We start from the raw sequence: 23,974 nt of genomic DNA, 5'->3' as shown, positions 1-23,974 counted from the left end.
ATGTATCACCATAGGAAGACGATCTGATTAGATTTTGGAGCACGTAGGTCAAAGGTCAAGGGTCACAGAGGTCAACTTATGAAATTCCATACATTGAGATTGTTATCATAATATCTCAAGAACCACTGGAGATTTAAACTTCAAACTTAATGATAGTGTGTATCACCATAGGAAGACAATCTGATTAGATTTTGGAGCACGTAGGTCAAAGGTCAAGGGTCACAGAGGTCAACTTATGAAATTCCATACATTGAGATCGTTATCGCGATATCTCAAGAACCACTGGAGAATTTTCACTTCAAACTTAATGATAGTATGTATCACCATATCATAATATCTCAAGAACCACTGGAGATTTAAACTTCAAACTTAATGATAGTGTGTATCACCATAGGAAGACAATCTGATTAGATTTTGGAGCACGTAGGTCAAAGGTCAAGGGTCACAGAGGTCAACTTATGAAATTCCATACATTGAGATTGTTATCATGATATCTCAAGAACCACTGGAGATTTAAACTCCAAACTTGTTTAAATTGCTCTATGGCGGAGGCATCATATTCGACTGCGCGCAGTCAAAATTCCATCTAGTTTATAGTGAGTCTATGTGCTTCATATTTTGGTCCAGAGCTGCTTCTTTCAAGCAGCAACGATGATATGCTGATCATGTTATCAAAAGTATAATTACTGTAGCTGTTATTAAAAGACAATCAAATCAGATAGGAAGCAGTAAACCACAGTGGTTCCTTTAACACGGAAATGAATAGCAACTGCGTTCACCTACGCCTATTCACTTAGCTCTGTGATGAAATACAAGATACGTGTAAGTGGATCAAACTGACATCATCTTTTTTAAAAAAGGTTGCTGTTTGCTGTGTGATACCTGATATAGGTCTCTGGGGTTCTCTCACATTGTGCTTAGAATCTGTAGTTTTACATGAGGGTTATCACAAAATTTCCATTGATTGAGACCCCCATTTATGGTTAACATTTATAAATGTGTACATTTTTTTTATCTGTATAAAATAGATTAATTTTTTTACAAATGGATTATTGCTGTAACGCCACATCGCATTGTAGTATTAACAGTGATAAGTTGAATTCATCTCATGCATGTATGAATGTGTAAGCACATCTCAAATAAAGGCTGAAGTGGAAAGACAGTTTTTTAATCTTTTTGATCTTAACAAATATTGCTAGTTAGTATCAAATAAGTTCCTATGGTGCTTCCAGTCCCCCTTTTGAAATTTTAATTCTATTAATTTTTTAACTGAACCTTGATTTGCATATTTCTCCTTTTATTCTGGATGGTATTTTTAATAATATTGAAATTCACAAAAATGAAATAGTGTTCTTTTATTATGAATCATTTTTCAAACTATAATAGATTGCTTTTATAGTTTCTGCAATAGTACTTTGACCCAACTCTACATTATTTTTAATGTGCTGCATATTGTAACATTACTTATCTCATAGGCCAGTTGTTGAAAATGTTGTCCATGAGCATGTTTTGTTGAGCAGAATTGCAAGAGTAACTACAGTCACATTTCATACACAAGTAGAAGAACCAGTCTAGTACCATCCATGTAAAGAGAGTTTGATATTGGAAGTGAAAATTAGTAGAAAAGTGTAATAATAAATTGGATGTACCGGTAGGCAGAGACATCTTGGAGATGTAGTCATATTTGGCTTGTTTATGCCGAGAGTATGTAGACCATACCCATTTTTACAGTTAGGGTATTTCTTATGATGCAGAGAATTAACTTCCAACAGCTTGAAGTTATTCCTAGCTTATTTGCTTTCATCAATATAACTATTCATTTGCATGCATGGAAGACTATTAAAATGTTACTGGCTGTATCTTCCTGTATAATCCATATATAATCCATATATAGACTGTTGAATAATATTGAAACAAGGAATTGATTTCTCCTGATACAAAATGTGAAATTCTTTTAATTGAATGCAGTCAAACCAATACAATTCATAAGCTTTTTAGCTATGAAATGCTTAACGCTTTGTGCTTTTGTGAAGTTTCTTTTTTATTTAAATGTCAATTCAATATCAGTAACAAGAACATTTCTACCTTAGGGAGAAACTGCAATGAAATAGTTGTACATATAATACCCAGAGATTGATTTAACACATATTATTTAATCATCGACAATCAAGTGCATGATAATATGATAATCCCCACTGCAAAAGAATTGGTTGCCTGGCCAAGTCGGTTTTAACAACCCTGGTTAAACTCAATGTATTACTAGTTTTGCTATTTACCATTTTGTGAAAATTTCCCTTTATTTCTGACCCAGAGACAGGGTAAGTTCTTTAAAAATATTGAATTATTTTATAATAGAATGTGTTGCTTTCCAAGACTATATTTTCTATTTTTAGAGCATGTGAGTTTGCAAATAGCATAAGAAGCTTGAATGTTGACTGCATACAATTTAAAGGAAACATAACCTCAAGTAATAACTTCAGTTTTTCCGAGGGATTTTTGTCTTTTGCCTATTAATCTACAAGATTCCCCACCAAAGTGTATGAAAGAGGTATAAATCAAAATATTATTAGTGCAATATCAAGTTTCTCTGCATGGGCGTCGCCATTTTCTTGATAACATCACAAACTATGCAAAGTCTTTTATCAAGTAAATTTATTCAAATCTATGGAGTCATGCTTAAAGACAGTACATCATGCCAAGAATATCTTCATTTATATAATATTTCTTGTACATTTTCTTCAGAGGAAGATTGTAGATCAATGGGCATGAAAAATAGTCATCTTTCGAGTTTCGGCATACCTACACTACACCTATTATTTCTAAGATATGACTATGATTTCGAGTACCGGTATCCATTTCTAAGATATGACTACAATGTTTAAAATAAATCATGTTTTACCGACTTTTAAGTCTTGTAAGCATGATAATGTTTGTGTAATTATTTTTCATCTTAAGAGTTGTTAAAATCAAGGGGATAAAGAATTGTGAACGCTGGATTTCAATTAACCATTCAGGGTAGTAATCAAAGTTACATCTCAAGGCTTGGTATTAGGAGCTGCTTTTTCTGGAGAAATTGGCAAATGTATTTGCCGAAGTATTCATTTTGCAGCAAAAAAAGGATTAATTGAAAATATGCTGAAAAGTATGTTCTGAAAAGCACCACCAAGGTTTATAGACATATATATGCACTCTGGGCATTGTGTTCAGTTTGGTCAAGATACCAGCTCGAAATCCTCATCTTCTTCTTTAAATGATAAACCTCTGTATGAAACGGTTTACTTTTAATACCCATGTTGAAAACTCAATTTCATATCACATATCTGTTTGGATGTTCTCCAGAGGTTTCCACGACGAGTACTCACAATTAATTGCTTTTGGTAGCACCATGTTGTTGCCTAAGTGAAAATGCTGTTGAATATATTCTTTCCTTAAAATAAGTAATAACCCACCCCCAGAAAGGTTACACCACATGGTGTTACTAAAAGCCAAAAATTACCTGTAATGATGATGTTTGTAATGTTTGTATTAGGGGTTTAGTTCTAATACTTGATTTAATTACTACATGTATTTCATCTCCTGAAGAAAAGTATGAGTAAGAATCATAAACTGTATTTTTTATTTGGGGTGCTAACGATAAATGAACATCTTCTGATGGCGATATCTACCTTCCACATAATGGAGAAGAGAAAGAAAGATGCAATGTTAAAGAAATTTCTACACAAATTATTTAAAATGTAAATTTTAATGCAACTTTTAGTGTATGTCAATAATCATTAATATAATTAATAATCTTCCATACAGGGCATTTATGTACATGTGTAACTAAATACCAAGTGTAAAAAGCCTTGTAATAAATTTGTGAAACATTTGTTACTACATGTTGTTGGTGACTTTTACATACTGCTGTTTGATGTGACAAAAAAGCTTTATGGCACAAAAACATTCTCGTCAGATACATGAACATATTAATGATTAAACTCTACCGGTATCAGCAATGGATAAATCTTTCCATATCAAAACTGAACACATTTAATATTTCTTGAAAATGTAAATGTTCTAGAGGGATCTTTGAAAATGGGGTGTGTTCTACTCCATAGGTATATGGTCCATAAACAAAAGGAGAGGAATTTTTTTTGTCTTCTTCAACTTTTATCATAACTAAGCATTGACTTTACTATGCTACATTATTTGCATGACATGAATAAATACAATGTTACAGAATTGTGTCTTCCTCAATTTGTTTTATTGTGAATATGTAAAGAAATTCAATATGCCAATGTAATCTAATAGTTACATCACAATATTTTTCTATAATATTACATTTTCAATGAAACATAGGCTTACAAATCGAAAAATGTATAACTGTTAAATGGTCAGCTTTGACATGTAATACTCACTTCTGAAATATATTCTAATAGATCCTGGCAGTATTATGCTATGCAGTTCAGCAGTTATGAATAAAATGTGACTATTTCAATTGAAAATTAAGAGTTTCAACAACATAAAAATTCATATTCATTTGCAAGCGTCAGGATTGGTACTCATTAGAATTCATAATATTGCACTTTGGTACTGCTGTACAAGATCTAATAAGTTACAGATACAATTTGTTGGTAAATGTACAAGGTATGCTCATGGGAAACTTAAAACAAAACAAAAAATCATAATCCATCAAAAATTTCCAAAAATAAGAAATATTAAGTGTTGTTGAGCAAGTGAACTTTTTTCAATTTCTATCACGATTGCTAACCCTTGACTTCGTTCTAAAATGGAAAACTAATAAAATGCTGATATGAGTTACTGTCATCCATATGTTAAGACTTCCCAAGATGTGTATAAAACATTTATAAAAATAGAAAATAAAAGGAATGACCCTTGTATCATCAAGTAAATTGCATGCAACAATGCTATTATACTGCATTCCATTTAATACGGTACACAGTTTTGTATCAAATAATTTCAACAAATTTATGTACAAATAGTTGCTTAATATCCAACTCAATTTTGAGATTTCAGTTCTTCTCTGGCAAACATTACGGCACATTTATATAGTATATTTTAAAAAAAATCACTTGATTATCAAATCAAAATTTTAAAAAGCTACTTAAAAGTGGCACTAATGTCCTTTGGCAAGACATTGATCTATACTTGCCACTCTCCACCCAGGTGTTAAATGGGTACCGGTAGGAAAGAATTCCTTAAATGCTGTGAGCGTCGAAATCGGCAGCCTAGCATAGCCGGGTAATGTTGGAGCGCCTTGAGGACCTTGCAAGGTCGATACATGCGCTATATAAGAATCCAATATTATTATTATTATTATTATTACATGTTTTACTTTCTCAATTGTATGACGACATTTACATAAGTCACTTGACTTGAGGTAACTTGAGGCATTTGCCTCAATAAGTATTATAAAATGGGTTTAAATTCTGTAGGCAGTCTAATTGGTCAAACAACACCAGGTAACCATGCATCTTTCTTTCACACCATGCCTACCGCAAAAAAGTTCCAATATCAAAAAGTGACAACCTACAGCTAAAAGTGATAAAGGCTGAGATGTGTGTATGTGTATCTCTGAGGCATACAAAATTAAGGCACAATTAAATACAGTTTCAAATGGCAAGGACATTGATGCGCACACTGAGATGCGCACTACACTGTTTGGCTGCACTTATGTACTGTGATGGCATTCAAAGCAAATGGCAACCACCATGACAAATGGCAACCACCGTGACTGTTCGATTCTTGGCATTTTGATCAGGTATCTTGCATATTTTTTCTCAACTTATATTCATATTGCTGACCCATTTATAATTCATGTTTTGAAACTTGTTTATTAGTGATATGCACTGCACTTAAAATCAGCTTAGCCAGTTTGTAGGCGAAGACAGAGAGCTGACCAACTGAACGTGCCGCTAGACCATCTCACATCTGAAATGTGAAAAATTATTTCCTTTGGATTCTAAAATGACCCATTCTAATTATATTTACTGCTCTTTCTTATTTTTTTACTCAAAACCAAAGTGAATAAAATTTAGCAATGAGCTACCCCTTCATTTCTTTGATTAATAAAATTGTTTGGGAATCCCTTTGTGCAGATACGAGAGTAATGTATACAGCTTATCTGAACATTCCCACTGCTGTGAACATAGTACTAAATTCTACATGTTTACAAAGAATACATACACAAAGTTGACATGCACATCATAAGTAAAAGTACTAATTTCTACATATTGACAATCAAACATCTAAAAAAAATAGCCAATATATACATACATACCAACGATATTCATACAAAACATTGTCATATTTTGAGTACACTCTTTCAAATCATCTGTTACATCAATCACATCTGCTTCATTCCTTTCTTTCTTTTTCTTCGGGAGGGGTGCAGACAATTCCCCTTCAAATATGTTTTAATAGTGCAATGTGTCTATAAAGTGGGTTATTTGATAAAAATTGTTCAATTGACTAACGGATATAAATGTAATATCAAGGTCATGATTGTATCAGTTTATTGAAAGACGATATGATCCCTCATACAGCATGGAATATGAATGTGATCAAATGAATAAATCCTTCTCTTCATTAGTATATTCCAGATAAGTTTTGATTTGATCCTGGTTGATAACACCTGATAGTGAAGTTGAAAAGTTGAAAAACAACTTTATACATCGTTGATCAATTTTATAAGCATTCGGCTCAAAGCTTAAGTACTATATATGAAAAAGTGACTAGAAAAACTTGTGCTGTTCGGAAAAGGAAAACAAATGTACTTTTCAAACATATCTATTTTTACAATCTTGTGAATATTTGGTCTCGTGAAGGATGAAAAAATAATTAAAAAACACATTCATAATGGTCTACAAGCTAATCAGCTTCAGCCTTCAACAAAAAACAACAACAAAATATATATTTAAATATCTTGGCAACCATTTGTATTTCAAAGTTTGAACCTCAATGATTAGTATGAGCAATGGATGCATTCATACAACACCACTTCATACAAAAATAACTCTCTACTGAATAATAAAAACCCACAATTGTAGTCACAAGAGTACAATATATGTAAGTTCCCAATTGATTTACTTTTAACCCATTAGCAAGTAGAGATTCTGTAAAAATGGCCCATTTACTCACTGGATGTTGCAATATTCCTCTCATTTTGACATTGTTCACTGACACCATAGACATCTTAGGGATTACGCACATATAACCTCAAAGTAGACCCCATAGAACGGATACTACAGCGCGTTGAAAACAGACGGGCGAGATCGAGGGTTTAGTCACTAAAGGCTTAAAGCAAGCAGGAAATGGTATCTTACTTCAATATTTTTATTTTCAAGATATCATCACATTTTAAGAAAAATATAGTCAGTAGATCACGATGAAGAAGAATAAAAGTATGAATATTTCCACCTGATTTTCACTGTCTTATGAGACTTATTTTGTTTATAATAGGTAGAGTTGTGTGAAAATGCAGTCAATTTGACGTTATCTTGTGTAAAATGGGGAAATGTGGTGCATACACAAACATTTTAATTGAAGAATATCATTGGTTAAAGAGAAGGTCGAGTTCTGGGAAGAGGTAAAACATAATTTGTGAGCGTTATCATTGTTATTATGCAAGGGTGGAAGAACATCAGATTAAACATGTTCCCTGAAAAGCATGGCTCTTCAAATGCCTTCATATTCTAAATATGACATAAAAAAAAACGTAAAAATCGAGGGGGGGGGGTAGGTTTTTTTTGCCATGTGCTCGTGTAGTCTCATATACATCATTCTGTGTACAGTGCTTGTAACTTTGCGAAGATTTGGCCAAATTTCTTATCATTTTGATGATTCCAGAACCTTGCAAAACACACGAATACTTATATACTAGATGATCAACCTTTCCTGATAAATTCCACACCGTTTCTTTCACAATGCAATCACATGACCAGAACTCAACTTCATCTTTAAGTTATAATGTTACCGCAGTAGCACTGTTCATTTCCTCGGTCTTATTTGATTATCTTTCAATATATGTATGACATAGAAAACAGGCAAACCTCCAAGGGAGGCGGGCAGGAGTTTAAAAGGAAGCAGATAAGGTTTGGTAATTCATTGGACCCTGAGAAATATCACACAACAGTGCTTGAAGATGTAACTAAATTAAATAATTGCCCATACACAAGTAATATAAAATCATTAAAAAATGGCAAAGTGTTCATAAAAATACAGGTGGAAAGCCAATCTTAAATTTTATATATGTTATTGTCTTGTTTAAATTTCCATCTCAATGCAATGGCAAGAATGACTAATATTATGTAAAGCTGTAATATCACAATTGCACAGTAATGGGTGCAAAGATTAATCTTATGTTGAATACTTGTAAATACAGCGATGATGTGAAATAATACACTCATACTTCTAGATATGTTCCTGATTTCCTTGTTCTCTTCCTACATTGATTATTGATGGTTTGAAACTGTTCAACTTGAACCTGTCCCCAGTCCTCCCATACACACATCTTCTTGATTTGACTGACACTGTTGTCTGATTTCTTGTTGTCATGGCAAGAAACTACCCTGTTAGAGCCTGTACGATGTAGCTCTACAACCCTCCCATTGTCACCTTTGACTACAGCATCAGCATTCAGTACAGTCACTACTTCACCTACTTGAACATCCATCTTTTCCTCAAAAGACCCTACATTGTCTTGAATGTTTACAAGCACAATATCACCATTGGATCTACCAATCCATAACACATGATCCATCACAAGGAGAGAGCTGACTTTGATGGATGACTGACTCTGAGATGCTAAGATGCTGTGTATATTCCATCGCTGCATGCCATTCTTACCTCGTTGACCACCGAGTCGTTTTCCACCTAGCCTTCGAGTGGTGGTCCCCCTACGAGGTGGTGCTATGCAAGCTGCTGTGAAGTGATTATCAACTATGGGCAGTTCCTCTTGAAGCAGTGCATCCTGATTGGATACAAACCTTCCATCCCCATTGCTATTTGTTTCACATACAGCTGTAGCACTAGCAAGCTCTTGCTCCTTCTCTTTCTCCTCCCAGCTCCTCACCAGTTCCTGTCTCTCCTCCTGGGACAGAGGAAGGAAGGATCCCAGGACAAGGATGCTCTCCCTGCAGTCCAGGATAGCCAGACACTTCCTGGTCTCAATACTGTACTGATAGACATACAGTGCACTTGATGTGAAACACCACACACTACCTTGACTGTGTACAATGCCTTCTACTATTCCTTCTACGCCAGCAGCCACCTGAATCTCATCTGGCTCCAGAGTGATGTCACTCAACGAGATGATTCTCAGCTTATTCCCACAACCAACCCAGACTTCTGTTCCATCTGCTTCATCTCCACTGCTTCCTGTCCGTTCTCTTGTAACAAGAGTGTTCCTTCCTTTTCTCATTTTCCTGGCAGTAGTTTCATCTGTTCCATTGCTCTGTACTGATCTGTCCCTTGAGCCATTGGCCCCATTAGAGACCACATCTTCATACTGTCTTCTTCGCTCAGCCACAGAGTCACCGTTCTTCTTCCTGTAGACAGCCACAATGCTGCTACAAGGGAGATTGTGCTTACTAAGTTGCATCCTGGTGACCAGTCTTAGATCATCTGTGGTGTGATGACCACTATCTTCTGTTTCATGACTTAGGATGGTCAAGGCCCCATTGGCTTGACCAACAAACAGCAAAGAACGTTCTTGTCCACTTGGCTGCATAATTGAAAAAGAAAAGAAAGGAAATTCAGGTTTTCAATGGTATGAAATATTTCTCTAAAAATGCGAATATCTTTTCTTTCAGTAAATTGTAAGTCTTGGTTACATAACAGGATCAGGTGAAATATATTTGATGAGGTGAAATATAACAGAAATACCTCAAGGTTTGTTGTAACATTATTGATAAACCAAGTCTAAAGCACTGAGAGTTACTTTGTATGAGGGGGGAGGTGTATCCAGTTGCTTAAAGGTAAAGACCAGTTATGGTCATGCGATTGCATTGTGAAAGAAACGTTGTGGAATCGATCAGAAAAGGTTGATCATCTAGCATCTAGCATCTGCAAGGTTCTGGAATCATCAAAATGATAAGAAATTTGGCCCATTCTTCGTAAAGTTACAAGCACTATACACAGAAAGATGTATATGGGACTACCCTATATCTCTCACAGACCATGAGAGAAACAAATTTACCAAATATATGAATTAGTAGGCAGTTTCCCGGCAAATTTTTTATAATCATGTATTAGTCAAAACATATTCTTTCACATGATTGGTAATGAGAGCTTCCATTTCATGTTTTGAAATTGGGGCGTTTCCAATACTGGTCTTTACCTTTAACAAAAATAAAGCTGTCCCTTTTGCCTTTGGACATAAATGAAAATAATGCATCAAAAAGCACCAACCATCCTTTACTATACCAACATGTCTAACAAAAGTCTAAAAGATTTAAGAGGAATTACATGATATTAATTATTAATATTAATAACCAAGAGGTCCAGGGCTTGAAACCAATTTGATGCGCTAGTGCCCTTTGGTAAGGCATTAACCCTCATTACCAAGTCCCTCGGCGAGGACATAAAGCCGTGGCTTTATTAGCAGTCCGGTAAAACCAACAAACCAACCGACCTACCTTCTGGAGATAGAGGAGTGAGGTAGGTTGACCAGCCACTCTTGCTTCTACCAGAAGACTTGCATGAGAAGAATGTGATGACGGAAGATGATACACTTGCACAAAGTCACCCTGCAAAAAACAATCATAGCTTAATTTTAATATCAGTCAAGAAATTGGTACATAGAACAACAACAGTAATACCAAGAGTCTCCACAACTATAATAGCAACAGCAACAATAACAACAAAAACAACAATAACAAAGACAGCAGCAGCAACTAAACCTGACAATGATTTCCCTGGCTGGTTCATGCCTGACACGGTTAGATATATATCTGAGTCCATTTAGAATAAGTTTGTAGACATGTTTTTTAAATGATATTTTGAGCAAGCACATTTCTTTGAATCCAGGAATTTTGTTTTGTAATTAAAAAAAAGAAAGTTGTACACAAAGTGTTGTATTATGACATAAAATATATCAAACAATAGAACATAAAGCTACATACCACTGTTCCAACTACAATTTTAGTTCCACAAGGTGTAGCGATGGCGGTTTTGATCATGGGGCATTGGAGTTCATTCAGACGACTAGATTTATAACAACCATCTTCATCAACTTGGAATGACTTCACCGACGTGCCTCGGCCTGAGTCAACTACCAGATGAACAACCTTATCCTGGCAAAGAAAACATATAGGAGTGATGAATTAATATAATAAAAATAAAACAGAACTTGAAAGAAATGACTTAAGGAAAACTCTTTATATGCATGCCACACCAATAATCTCCCTCAGCCACATTGTTCAATGCAAGATCAATCTATATCAGTGTTAAAAAGGTTGTCATGGAGTTCATCAAGACTAAATGAGTTAGTGTTGCACAAAGTACTCCTTCCATCACTTGGGATCTACAATTTTGTGCAAATTTGCACTTATGCCAAACGTACCACTGCGCAGAGAGGCAAAGAAAGCAACCGAAGAGTTCAAACGTAATAATTCAAATCCAATGCAGTGTGGTATAAGTAAATTATTCCTCAGGAGTCATAATTTGCAGTCAGGTATATCTCCATACCATCTAAACAACATCATGTCTAAAAAAAAGTCATTCCTACAAGGTCAATCACACCTTAATATTTACATGAATATGACTCCATGGTGTTAAATTTGTTTTAATGTGGAATGAGATTAGTTTTGAAAGATAAATAAAGAATCATCAAGTTTCTAATAGGTGGTCTACAATTGGTATCTGGTAGAAAGAATGTTTGTATGGCCTATCAATCCAAAGATGGAAAAAATATGACTCATTCACATTGGAATAATTTAAGAACGTATATGTGGTGCAATGTTGTCAATCAGTCAATCACACCATAACGTTCGATGTTTACACTCTCGGATACTTATAAGAACAATGTTTGATCTTGATTCTATCTAGAAAACGAATCTTGGAAATTCTCCCTCTCTACTATTACCTAATTATATGCTGTTGTCAGATCTTGAACTAATTGATTTGTAATTAAGTATGGATATTCTAAAGTTCTTACCTCATCCTGTGCCCCTTGACTGAATGCCAAAGAAACCCCTTCTTCTTCTTCCACCTCCACCACTCTTCTGAGACACAAGAAGCTTGGTTCTGATAAGAGCTGGAGAATGGTTTTACCGTGGGGTCTCTTTCCAGGTTTATCTTGCCAGCAGGATTCCATCAATGCACCCAAGGCAGGGAAGACTTGTCTAGGGGGCATCTTATACTCATGGAAGTTGAAGGTTGGTTTGCGGCCCTCGTTGACGGCGAGCTGAATCTCAATGCGACTGTGTTGATCATAGTATGGAACCAAGCCGGTCATCAGATGATATAGAAACATCCCGTAAGAAAACCAATCCACCTGTTCAAATAACAGCAACATCAAAATCATCACTTTAATCATGCATGATCTTTCTTAAAACTGACATCTTATGTGATAGTGCCATAAAAATGGGTACATTTCATTTCTCAACTTATGGATATTCATTGAGTTGAAGTTACAGTGTACATACCGCATAGTCAAAGCAAAACAAATTTAACAAATAATAACTTAAAAATGATTAACTTCTTGCAGTTAATGACAAAATTGTAGTGTTAAAACTCTGTTCCAGAAAAATTTAAGGCTATTTTAAAACTCCAAACCATATGACATGAGTATAAATGATACCAGAGTGATATCAAGATATGTATATCATAAAACTATGAATTAACATGTATAAAGAGATCTATAACCATACTGATAATGATATGTGATTATATGTGTACATACCTTCTCATCAAACACCTTGCCCTGTAGAATCTCAGGTGCACAGAACCCTGGTGGACCTGCCATTCCCATCGCACCCATCAAGTCATACTTCCTGGAGATACCATAGTCGGTCAGTTTGATATTCACATCTTCATTGACATCAGATGAGAAGAGTAAGATATTGTCTGTCTTCAGATCACAGTAGATGATGTCTTTGCTGTGGAGGAACCCTACGGCTGATGCAACCTGTAGGCTGATCTTGTAAGTCAGCATTCTACTTAGAACAGGTTCCAGTACAATGTTCCTCTTCACAAAGTGTGGCCTTGCAGACTGGTGCTCAGCAAACAGGTAGCTCTGGAGATCACCAAGAGGTGCATAGTCCATTGCAAAGCAGAGGTGTCTGATGGACACACCAACAAGATTGACGATGCATGGATGATCGAGTTTAACCATGATTGCAACCTCGTTTCTCAGCTTATGGAAACTGTCCATCAACATGGCTGCCTCTAAAGAGTCACATGAATCATTCTCTGTTGAAGTGGATTCTCCCGTCATGTTCGACGTAGAGGAAGGTGTAGATGCACATGATGCATATCCTTCACTAGGAGAAGAGTACATCTGATTCTTTAAGAGTCGTGATGGAAACATGGTCTTGGCTGCTACAGTCTCTCCACGGAACTTTGCCCTGAATACTTCTCCAAAGCCACCCTGTCCTAGAGATTGTCCTGACACCATGTGCAGCTTGAAGTCTTCCTGCTTCAGATGCCTGATGCTGAGGTCTTTCATGAACATGTCAGGTATAAGAACGGAAATTGGGATGAGCTTCTCCTTAGAGTTGGCACATGCAGTTATGTGAGTCTCACCACGGGCAAGTTTCTGGGCAAGTTCCTCCACTGTATAGCAATGAGGTAGATTCTCTGTCACAGGTTCAAGATCATCAGGTCCATGAATCACACAGATTGGGCAAGGGACCAGTCTCTGGACCTTGGGCTGAAGGCTGTCATAGATTGATGCACACAAACCTAGACAAAAGAAAAGGCTACTGTCAATTGATGCATGAATTTGACGATACATATTGTTTTTATACGATAATAAATTAGCCATCAATATGTTATTGCATGTGTATATCATTATAACATTGTCATAGTTATATTTATTCTCTTACTCCATTTACCCCGTCTACCACTAACCTAGACACCAATCTAATCTACGACACACCCCATCTATATGACTCACCTGGATACCAGTCCTTGATAAGACCCTCTATCTGGTCCACCACGCACCCCATGGCAGAGAAGTGGCCCTCTTGGCAGCTGATGAGGATGTCCACTCCTGGAGACTTGTCAGTTGAAGGAAAGACCGTCGAGCGCACCAGGATCTGTCCAGTCTTGTGCCTGAAGAATATTCCTTCCCTCCAGTAGATAGACTCCGTCTGGAGGAACCTGATGCCCTTGGATATGCTGCTCTTCGCACTGAAATGGAAACATGTCATCATCTATTAACCCTTTCAGAACAGGATGTATTTATAGGGCTAAATTGATCACATATTACTCTTGAAATTGGCAACAATAATATTTCTCCATCATTGCTACATTGTCGAAATGTTGAAATAAAATGTAATGTCTCTGAAAACAATTTACAAGGGATGAAATATGTGCGGAAAAGTATACACATAACTAGCACAAGTTGCCAACATTTAAAACCATTTAAGCAGTATGGACAAAATATACAAGTAACATGTGAGGAATTAACCTTAATACGCTTTGCATCACAAATTCAAAACCATTCAGGCAAAAGATGAGGTTAATTGGTCCCATCCGTACAAAATGTTCGATTTTGATTTGTGACTTGATCATTTCAAATCTTGGGCATCTTTTGAAAATAAGTTATGAGTTTAAGTAGAAATGCTTTAACTACCCAAACACAACTTTGCATTCATTAGACTTTTCTAGTAGCTGTGATAAGAGGTAATCCAGGAATCTCTTTTTACTTTTTCATGGATCCCTTTTACATTGTTGGCAATGGGAAATTGTAAGATTGTTCTAACCTCTTTGAACGGCAGATTTTTCTCTCATTTCTTGCTGGACTGATCTTCTTCTTCTTATCGTGCATCTGAAGATCGGCAAGAAGACGTGACACCAGTCTGATCCAGAATCCTGGAGGGAGATAGGGCATCTTGTAAACCCTTCTCAGATAGTAGAATGGTGCATCGTCAGTGTTGTGCAGTGACAGCATCACGCCAGGGTTATCACGAGGGAGGCGGGCAGGTACCAAGAACCTGGATATTCATGGAAACAATATGACTTTCGATGGCTTCCGTGCATAGATAATAATAATAATAATACTAATATGTCTTGTAGACCAAGACTAGCCTCATCAGTATTAATACTGTTTTCTCTGAGGGCACTGCAATCATATCATTATCCTGGCTTTAGCCTACCTTCCATGAAAGGTGCTCAAGCATTCAATTAATTTCTTCCTACCGGGTACCCATATGCTGTGCCATCACTATAACCCAGATGACAAATAGTGAGAGTACACTACTGTTGCAACTTTGTAACCTGGATTACAGATTATATAATCTAGTACAGTTTTACAGTGCCACTTCAAATAACTTTCTACAGTATCTTAGTGTGACTGTATTGGTGCGAGTGGTGAGTCAACACACCTTGTATGACCTGTGTATAAGACGCACCCCCGACTTTCATTTTTTTTCGGCGGGAAAAAACTGCGTCTTATACACTGAGATTTACGGTAACTGGTTATTAGACTAAACGAAAAATAGACTGAAGGGGTAGTAGACTGATTAGAAGTTAGACCATATGATTTTAAGCATGAATAGTCTTTGGACCAAATGATAAGTAGACAAAATGATTATTGGACCATGTGGATAGTATACTATATCTTACCAGTGATGGGAGATTGGAACCACAATCTCAAAGCGAGCTAAGAGTTGAAGATACTGCTCAAACTTATCCTCTCCAATGCGACTCTTCTTACTCAGCTCTCTAAGGGTCTCTACATGGACCTTGCCTCCTTTAAGACTCCCTATGGGTAGTGCAGTCACCCTCTGTAACGTACAGGCTAGCCATACTGGATCAATGAAGTACAGGTCATTCAAACCGTTCAGGTGGTCAGTGAAGTGGACAATGCTCCCAATCTCATGCAAGAAATTGATTGCTGATGGACAAATAAGAAGAAAGATTTTTTTTGGTCACTTCAATAATTAGCAATTTGACGACACAGTTATACATATATACATTCAATCCTACTATACATACATGTACAGTGTACAAATAGCCTCTAATTCTACATCTGGTTCAAGACTCTTTAGGGGCATAAATTGCCTACCATAGTAGGAGTCAAATTCTTAAGTAGAACTTGAAGTTTAAGTAAATTTGTCAACAATGAACTATCAAACCCTAAATCTTCGAAAAGTCTTCACAATGAAGTACTGTAGACTTACCTTCCTGTAGTTCTTCAGGTGTATGTAGTCCACTATCAGGTATGAGTTGTACTATCTGAGCTAGCTCAGTCTCGGTCATAATCGGTAGAATAGGAGGGTCTGCTTTCTGACGCACTTCAACCTCCTGCGAAATACGCTTCTTCAGATTGAAGTACGGCTGGGGAACCTGGAGAGTAAAAACATTCAGTTCTATTCATAATACACACTTTCTTGCAGAAGGATATAACAGCTACAAAAGTCTTCCCATAAAAGCAGTCAATAACCCACAGAGTCATCAATTTTGTTAATGCATGCACTCAATTTATGTACTGTAGCACATAAAAAAATTAAGCTATTGGTTCATAAACATGATTCTTCTGTTTCATTATATCTGTACCTGTACATTGTTTTGTTGAATTGCTTTCTTTGTGTAACATATCCTCACGATGGCAGTCTATATTTACTTACTACTAAATCTTATACTGATAAACATATGTAGGTAGTAAAAAGTAGCATCCATGATGTAGCAGCAACCTTTAAATCCATTTATATCAAACCATTTACAAAGGTATAATCCACACATTATGTATCAACTGGTTTAATCTATATCTAGGTGGTAGACAGATTGTCAAGGGAATGAGCATGGTGCTTCACTTAATACTGTAATAGAAAAGAATATTTGGAATGTAGGCGTTTGAAATGAAAAGAAGTTGAAAATCATAAATAAAGTTATCAAAAAAATCTTTTGGTCATGTCGCATAATGCATTTGATTGGAATACACAGCATCTATAAAATTTAGGATATGAATGTTTAATCTGTAATAAAGAATAGATCATTATTGTTACCATAGTGGAATTTTACCTTTCTCCCAATAAGCTTCTCCACACATACAGGTCTCTTATGATGGACCTTCATCTGCATCGCAGTCTCATAGATGACCCGTTTCAGCTCAGCCATACCACTGTTCTTACTTCCTCTAGCATCTACCTCCACGATCCCTGCAACCGGTGGGAATCCTGGTCCAACATTCAGCATTTCAACAAGCTGACTCCGTAGGTCAATCATATCAACAGGAGAATTCTGAACCACATCATGATGGGTACCAACGATGACAATACCGAAGTCTGAAGATCTTGACTATATAGGATAAAAATGGAATCAGTGTCAACTCATTGGAGGTAGGTAGAAGACTCGCTTGAAAACATGCTTATGATCAAGAGACCAGGGCCGGTATTCAATTCGATACTTAGTTTAAGTTAACATTTTACTTAGCAGTTCAGTTCAGTTCAGTTCATTTATTTCAATCATAAAACCATAACATAATATATATACAAAAGTAACATGAAACAATCATAATCTTATAATATTGATTACCTACCTCCAATGAGTTGACACTGATTCCATTTTTATGATTGAAATAAATGAACTTTTACTTAGCACTAATTGGCTTAGCTAGTAAAATGTTTTAACTCATATTTACAGCAAAATACTGACTGATAGGCATTCTGACATCAAACGGTCAATCAAAAGTAACGCATTGAATGCACGCCAATATAATTGTGCCCAGGTTATGATGACTATGTATAAAAACCATAAGTCTGTCAATCAATGCTTACTAAATAATTGGCTTAAGTCTGTAAAGGAGCTGTCTTAAATTTTAGGGTAAAATACTTAGCCAGAAGCATCAACTGAATACCAAAATTGGCTAAGTATTTTATCTAAGTCAAAATCTGAGCAAAACACTCCTAATTCTGACTTAAGTATTAAATCAAATATTGGCCCAGGGTCCCTACGAAAAAACAAAAGTTAAGAGACTAGTGAGACTAACAGCATGAAGTTCAACCTAAGGGACTAAAGTAATTGAAGACTGAAGGAAAGTTAATGAAGTATAGCTAACCCATGTCTTCATATAAAACCTGAGTGGCTGTTCTTGACCATTTAGAATAACAGTATGAAGAAATATCATCTGAATTATTTTATTAAAGACAACGACCTATAAAGAACTCTAAGCTTGATTTGTAAATACTTTCATGATTACATTAGTACAATCTAATCCAGACCAACATACCAACAGAATGAAAGCGGAAGAGTTCACCGCTCATTACTTACACTAATATTGAGGAGAAGAGAGGAGAGTTTATGAGCTCCTTCCATGCCTTCACTCATATCCCATACTAATAGATAGAGAGTCTTAGCCGTCACAAAGCACTGATGAACATTCTCATACAGATCACCACCTTTCATATCCCAAGAAAAGAATGTGATTGCTGGCCCTTCCACTATCTCCTTCTCCTGTAAACAAGAAAGAAAACAGTTTGGTCCTAACAATTAAATTTGTGCTATTAAAAGTTGTCGATAAATTGAACGTAATATATACAATGTACATGTTGATAATCACCAGGATAAAACAGAAGTACATATAACCGTAAATCTCCATGTATAAGACCCACTCTTTTCTCGCCGAAAAAAATTGAAAGTCGGGGGTGCGTCTTATACACAGGTACAACAAACAAAAATAAAAAAAATAAAAAATGTAAGTGTCGATTTATGCCCCCTCCACCTGCACTGTGCATGGCAATGTCTCCCAGCTCAGTCATACAAGATGTGTTGACTCACCACTCGCACCAATACAGTCACAATAAGATACTGTAGGAAGTTATGTGAAGTGGCACTGTAAAACTGTACTAGATTATATAATCTATAATCCCGGTTACAAAGTTGCAACAGTAATGTACTCTCACTTTTTGCCATCTGGGTTATAGTGATTGCACAGCTTCGAAGTGTAGGATCGAAATACAACAACACTACCTGTATGGCTGGATTTCTGTTTGGACTTAGAGGAAAATTTGTCTGTCATCTTTAGTTTTAAAAATGACATTGTTACTATTATTTGTGACAAGTTCACAAGAACATATCGGCGCCTTCAACTACACCTCAAGGTAAAATAAAGGTCCTTCCCCGCATGCGTTTTTGAACATGGATCTGGCTTGCTGCCTACGGAGTCCGCAAAAAAAGATTTCGCCCCCAAAATAGGGGTGTGTCTTATACACAGAGATTTACGGTAGCCTTTATTTGCTATTTTCCTGTAGCAATCCTGAAGCAGTATATGAAGTGTTTCTATTGTTAGCTTGAAAAAGTATTCAATATATCATCTACGTAACTGCATACAATGTACTTGGATCAAAGAATGAACTTTAACACGACATGACTGGCTGCTTCATTAACAGGCGGTTCCAATATACAAACAGTCGTTTCTGTACATGATCAGTTTGTAATTTTATGCAAAAATATTTCTGACATACCAATTTTATGATGTGAAATTTAAAAATTCATTCCGAAGTATAAAAAGTTCATACTAATTACCTTTGAGAATTTTTCTTTGACCTTCTGAGTGAGACTGCATCCTCTGCCTTCTATGACTGGATCTTGTAGTTCCCATTCCGTGACATGCAGAGCCATATCTAAGACACGCCCACCTGTATCAGTCATCAGGCTTCCTAGTAATGTTGTCTTACCACTCTTCTGTAAACACAATCGAGATACAGAGACATTGGATTGCATTAGGCATGGAACAGATAATATTTCCAAGAAACAAAACACACAAATCTATGTGAAGAAAATATAACAAGTACATGTAATTAAAGATTAAAGGAAATTTTAACAAGTTAGAAAATGTACATGCACTGTAAGATCTTTTAAGGATTTATTTTAAATACCAGTACACCCATTTCATTTCTTTCCATTTAATATGGGCTAATTGATAATAAAATTAATTCCCTGTTTATGGTTGTAAATAAAGCTATAAATGTATGTTTGTCAGGTACAACAGTACATTTTACACTAAATTAAGATATGAAGTGAACTAAATAATAATAGCATAGGCTATTCTGAATAAATAGGACAGAACAGTCAGCAATAAAGTGTTTACCGGTAGTCACTGGTATAGCTACATTATACCCAATAATGATGAAAAGTAGTCCAAATTCCTCATTTATTCTCTAAAGCAATTGGTGATTAAATTGTTTAACCATATCAAGAAAACTGATATTTCAATCCAATTATCAATGAAGATAGTTATGATACACGTAGCTGGCCTCTGTATTTATCTTGATTCTTTGATTTACCTCCATACTTTCAAATTTTCAACGATATCTATTTGATCTTTTGTAATTCAGTTGTCACATTTGTTATGTAAATCAGTTCTCTCATATACTGTACTATGATTGTTGTTTGAATATTTTGAATATGATTTGTCAATAAAAACAGAAACATCTGCTAAAAAAGAAAAAAAAAGAGATTAACCTACCGCTGGACCCATTATCATAAGCTTCATGCTGTGATAGGGTTGACTATCTAGAAGCTTCTCATGAAGTATCTTGAGAATCTGACCAGTCTTGCTTCGTTCCTGTGGACTCAGCTGACTTACATCTGAAGGAATCTTAATGTCTAAGCCCTCTATCTTCAGATGGAAGAGATGCTTGAGAGTGCTCAGAGCTTCGGGCAGCTTGTGAAGATCAGGGTTACTAATTGAGAAGTAACATCAAAACAAGACAAAACAATGAATGGTGGTGAGCTGAAAAGTGGTACAGAAACATATACAACTTGATTTCGAGGCCTTTAATGTTATATGCACATATATCTAAATTGAAAATGAAAACTAAATTTGTATTTTATTTGAGAACATATATATCAAATTAACCTACATGTATATGGACATGCTACATCAAAGAAAGTTTATGTACATGTACCGTAATTAACGGTGCATTAGCCACACTTTTTTGCCGCCGAAAATTTTTTAAAGTCGGGGGTGCGGTTTATACACAAGTACAAAAAAAAAAGTTTTGATTTATGCCCCTCCACCTGGCACTATGCCTGGCAATGTCTTCCAGCTCAGTAATCAGTGTGTTAACTCACCACTCGGAAACTAGAACAACACTCAAATTTGTCTGTCATCTTGGTTTGAAAGTAATCTTTCTGATAGATCTCAATATGTAGTTTATAATAAATTCCTACACACGGCGTATCACAAGGTTCGATCCTAGGTCCTATTCTGTTTTTTAATTTACATTATTCAACTGCACCTCGCAGTTAAATGAAAGGCCTTCTCGCATAGGTTTTTTTAACACGGACTTGGCTTGCTGCTGACAGAGTCGGCAAAAAAAAAAAATTAAGGGCAAAAAAGAGGGGTGCTGTTAATACACGAGGGCGGTTTATACAACGTTAATTACGGTAATATATTATTGCAGTTGTAACTGTTACAAAGAATACTGCACTGTACTGACTGTACAACCAGAGACTCTGGCAACGAAGAAACTTTTGTGATTTGTCACTGACAGCCACTTTCATTTTCAAGAAAATGTTGTGAATTGCAAATAATAAGTGTTGTATCATCTGTGATTTAATGCATTTTATAGCACATTCACAAACATTACATACAAGCTAAAGATACCGCTTTGACAGTAAAATAATGCAAATTGCCTTTCCTAAACCCCAAGAAAACACTTTTACTCTATTTGCTCACCAGCTGATATCTAGATCATACAGTGCCTCCAGCTTACAAACGCTCGGAGGCACATCCTCTAGGGCATTGTGGGAGAGCTTCAGAACATAGAGACTGTGCGCAAAGCATTCTGGGAATTCAATCTTCTCCCATTGTTCAGGATGACTGCTGCCACCATTGGGGGAATGTGCATAGAAGGTACTCCTGCTGTTAGCATCAATGATCTTGGCGGGCGACCTCTGAGCTCGTAGCTTGGCATAAAAGTTGGCCACACCCTGTCTTGGTTGACTGGTCGGTGATGTAGGAGGAGTGTTCTTCTTCTTCACAGGAGAGGTTTTAGGACTAGTTGGATGGATGTAATGCAGGAGATATTTAATGGATCTTGTCATTCTCATATTACTACTGATACCTTAAAATTGCAAATCTATGCTTTTTTGTATGATCAAAAATACAAGGAATGCTGTATCGTTCATTACAGAAATTTGTGAAAACTACTTTCTTAATACAGAATGCCCTTTTCTAAATTAAAATACTCATCATTAATGTACATTTAATATGCACCATCAAAAGACAGATACAAGATACAAGATATTTTATTTGGTCTTTGCAAACAAGTTACATAGAAATTTGGTTTCCACTGGCGTTACAGTAATATTCAAGAAAATACATAATTACAAGAAATAAATACATCACGTTTATAGAAATAGATGAAAAAAGGAACAAATACATGCGAAAGATAATGAAGCGACAAAAATGGTCATTGGTACTTCAAGTCAGGAGTTTCAAAATTAAGCCTTAATTGGTTATTGGTATTTCAAATCATAATAGTTTCAGTATTAATTAATTTCCGATGCAGAAGTTTAACGTTTAACCTGTGAGTTGAATTTATGAACAGAGTCGGGTACAAATGAATATCTGAATCATGAAAGGCGGGTTGGAGTGGGGCGAAGTCGGATACCAGAACGATTAAATGAATAAAATAAATGATGTGGATGGGTATTGCCTTTCATGATTGCACAGACCTTATCAACAATTTGCTCAGTACAATGAGACTCGACAGAAGCTACATTGTAATTTTACCCCAATCATGTGCTGTGCCATTTCATGTGGCCTGTTCAATTTCTTCTTGTCCTGTTTTGAGAGATTGCCAAATGAACATATAATATTGAAAAGCCCTTGGTTTTTGTATTTTATTCTTATCCTAAAGACGTTTTTTTAATTTTGTATATATTTTTCAAACATACATATAAGGTGGTCTGAGTCTGTATCAACATCAAATCATCAATACTAAATCTTACTCCCTTTTAAACCATTCTATATTTGTTTAAATGAGTCTATTTTCATTCTTAAATTCAAACTCACTTGTCTTGTTTGGTCTGTGGTTGTGCCTCTCTATGCATGAGTTGATTGTAAGCCAAGTTAAGATGCTGAAGCTTGCGTATGCTCCATGTCCCCGGTAATGGGAAGCAACGTAGTACATTATGAGAGAGATCCAACTCAGACAGACTGCTCAACTGACAGATGGCAGTAGGAATCTCTGTCAGACGGTTGTAGCTCAGGTTGAGGAATCGTAAAGTACGGTGCCAGAACTTAGGTAGGTCACCTGAAGCGGACTGGACCATGTTCTTAGATATGTTCAGAATCTCCTGCAAGGGTCAAGTGAGCAAATTAAATTAATTATGTAATAATTGTGGCGTGCCAGGATTGTAAACTCTTTCATCAGACATATTAACACTATACAAAAACCAACTATTATAATAATCATTATAAACAGAAGAAAACATGGTTAATAACATGTTGATTAAACAACATGGATATTGTTGGGCCTAACAAGAAGCAGTGGTAAAACACCACATGCTCAAAATTCTGATACAACTAGACCCCCCTAATTGTGACTTATCTATAATCAGATCATTACTGCATTGAAATGAACATGGACAGCACTGCTAACAGGTTGAGTAAAAACAATTTTCTAGTTTACTTTCGACAAATCTGGACTGATTATCATTCTCTTGATGTCCTTGTTGATTGGTTTCCACATTGGAAGCTGTGCATTTGGCAGTACCTCACTGACATGGCTAGATTTAAGTGATATGAACAAAACTCAAAACATGCCTCAGGCACCATCACTGGTGCTAACTGAGA

General features: G+C 36.0%; 1 protein-coding gene across 3 annotated transcripts in view; it reads right to left on the bottom strand.

Moving 5' to 3' along the window:
* Positions 1-7,868: 7,868 nt before the first annotated feature.
* LOC100892788 (leucine-rich repeat serine/threonine-protein kinase 1) overlaps positions 7,869-23,974 on the bottom strand; it is a 57,781-nt gene continuing 41,675 nt past the window's right edge. For all 3 annotated transcript variants that reach the window (XM_030976554.1, XM_030976556.1, XM_030976555.1), the window contains 15 exons: positions 23,192-23,475; positions 21,851-22,171; positions 20,636-20,852; positions 19,693-19,851; positions 18,439-18,621; positions 17,191-17,466; positions 16,350-16,515; positions 15,793-16,063; positions 14,931-15,161; positions 14,120-14,355; positions 12,905-13,905; positions 12,158-12,496; positions 11,124-11,294; positions 10,638-10,748; positions 7,869-9,724 (listed from right to left, as the gene is read on the bottom strand). In XM_030976554.1, coding sequence (XP_030832414.1) covers positions 8,405-9,724; positions 10,638-10,748; positions 11,124-11,294; positions 12,158-12,496; positions 12,905-13,905; positions 14,120-14,355; positions 14,931-15,161; positions 15,793-16,063; positions 16,350-16,515; positions 17,191-17,466; positions 18,439-18,621; positions 19,693-19,851; positions 20,636-20,852; positions 21,851-22,171; positions 23,192-23,475 — 5,286 coding nt within the window. In that variant the 3' untranslated portion in view covers positions 7,869-8,404. The remainder of the gene's footprint in view (positions 9,725-10,637; positions 10,749-11,123; positions 11,295-12,157; positions 12,497-12,904; positions 13,906-14,119; positions 14,356-14,930; positions 15,162-15,792; positions 16,064-16,349; positions 16,516-17,190; positions 17,467-18,438; positions 18,622-19,692; positions 19,852-20,635; positions 20,853-21,850; positions 22,172-23,191; positions 23,476-23,974) is intronic.

Source organism: Strongylocentrotus purpuratus, unplaced genomic scaffold, assembly GCF_000002235.5.
Source record: "Strongylocentrotus purpuratus isolate Spur 01 unplaced genomic scaffold, Spur_5.0 spur5_scaffold_9, whole genome shotgun sequence".
Taxonomy (NCBI): Eukaryota; Metazoa; Echinodermata; class Echinoidea; order Camarodonta; family Strongylocentrotidae; genus Strongylocentrotus; species Strongylocentrotus purpuratus.
This window is presented reverse-complemented; position numbering and strand designations above follow the sequence as displayed.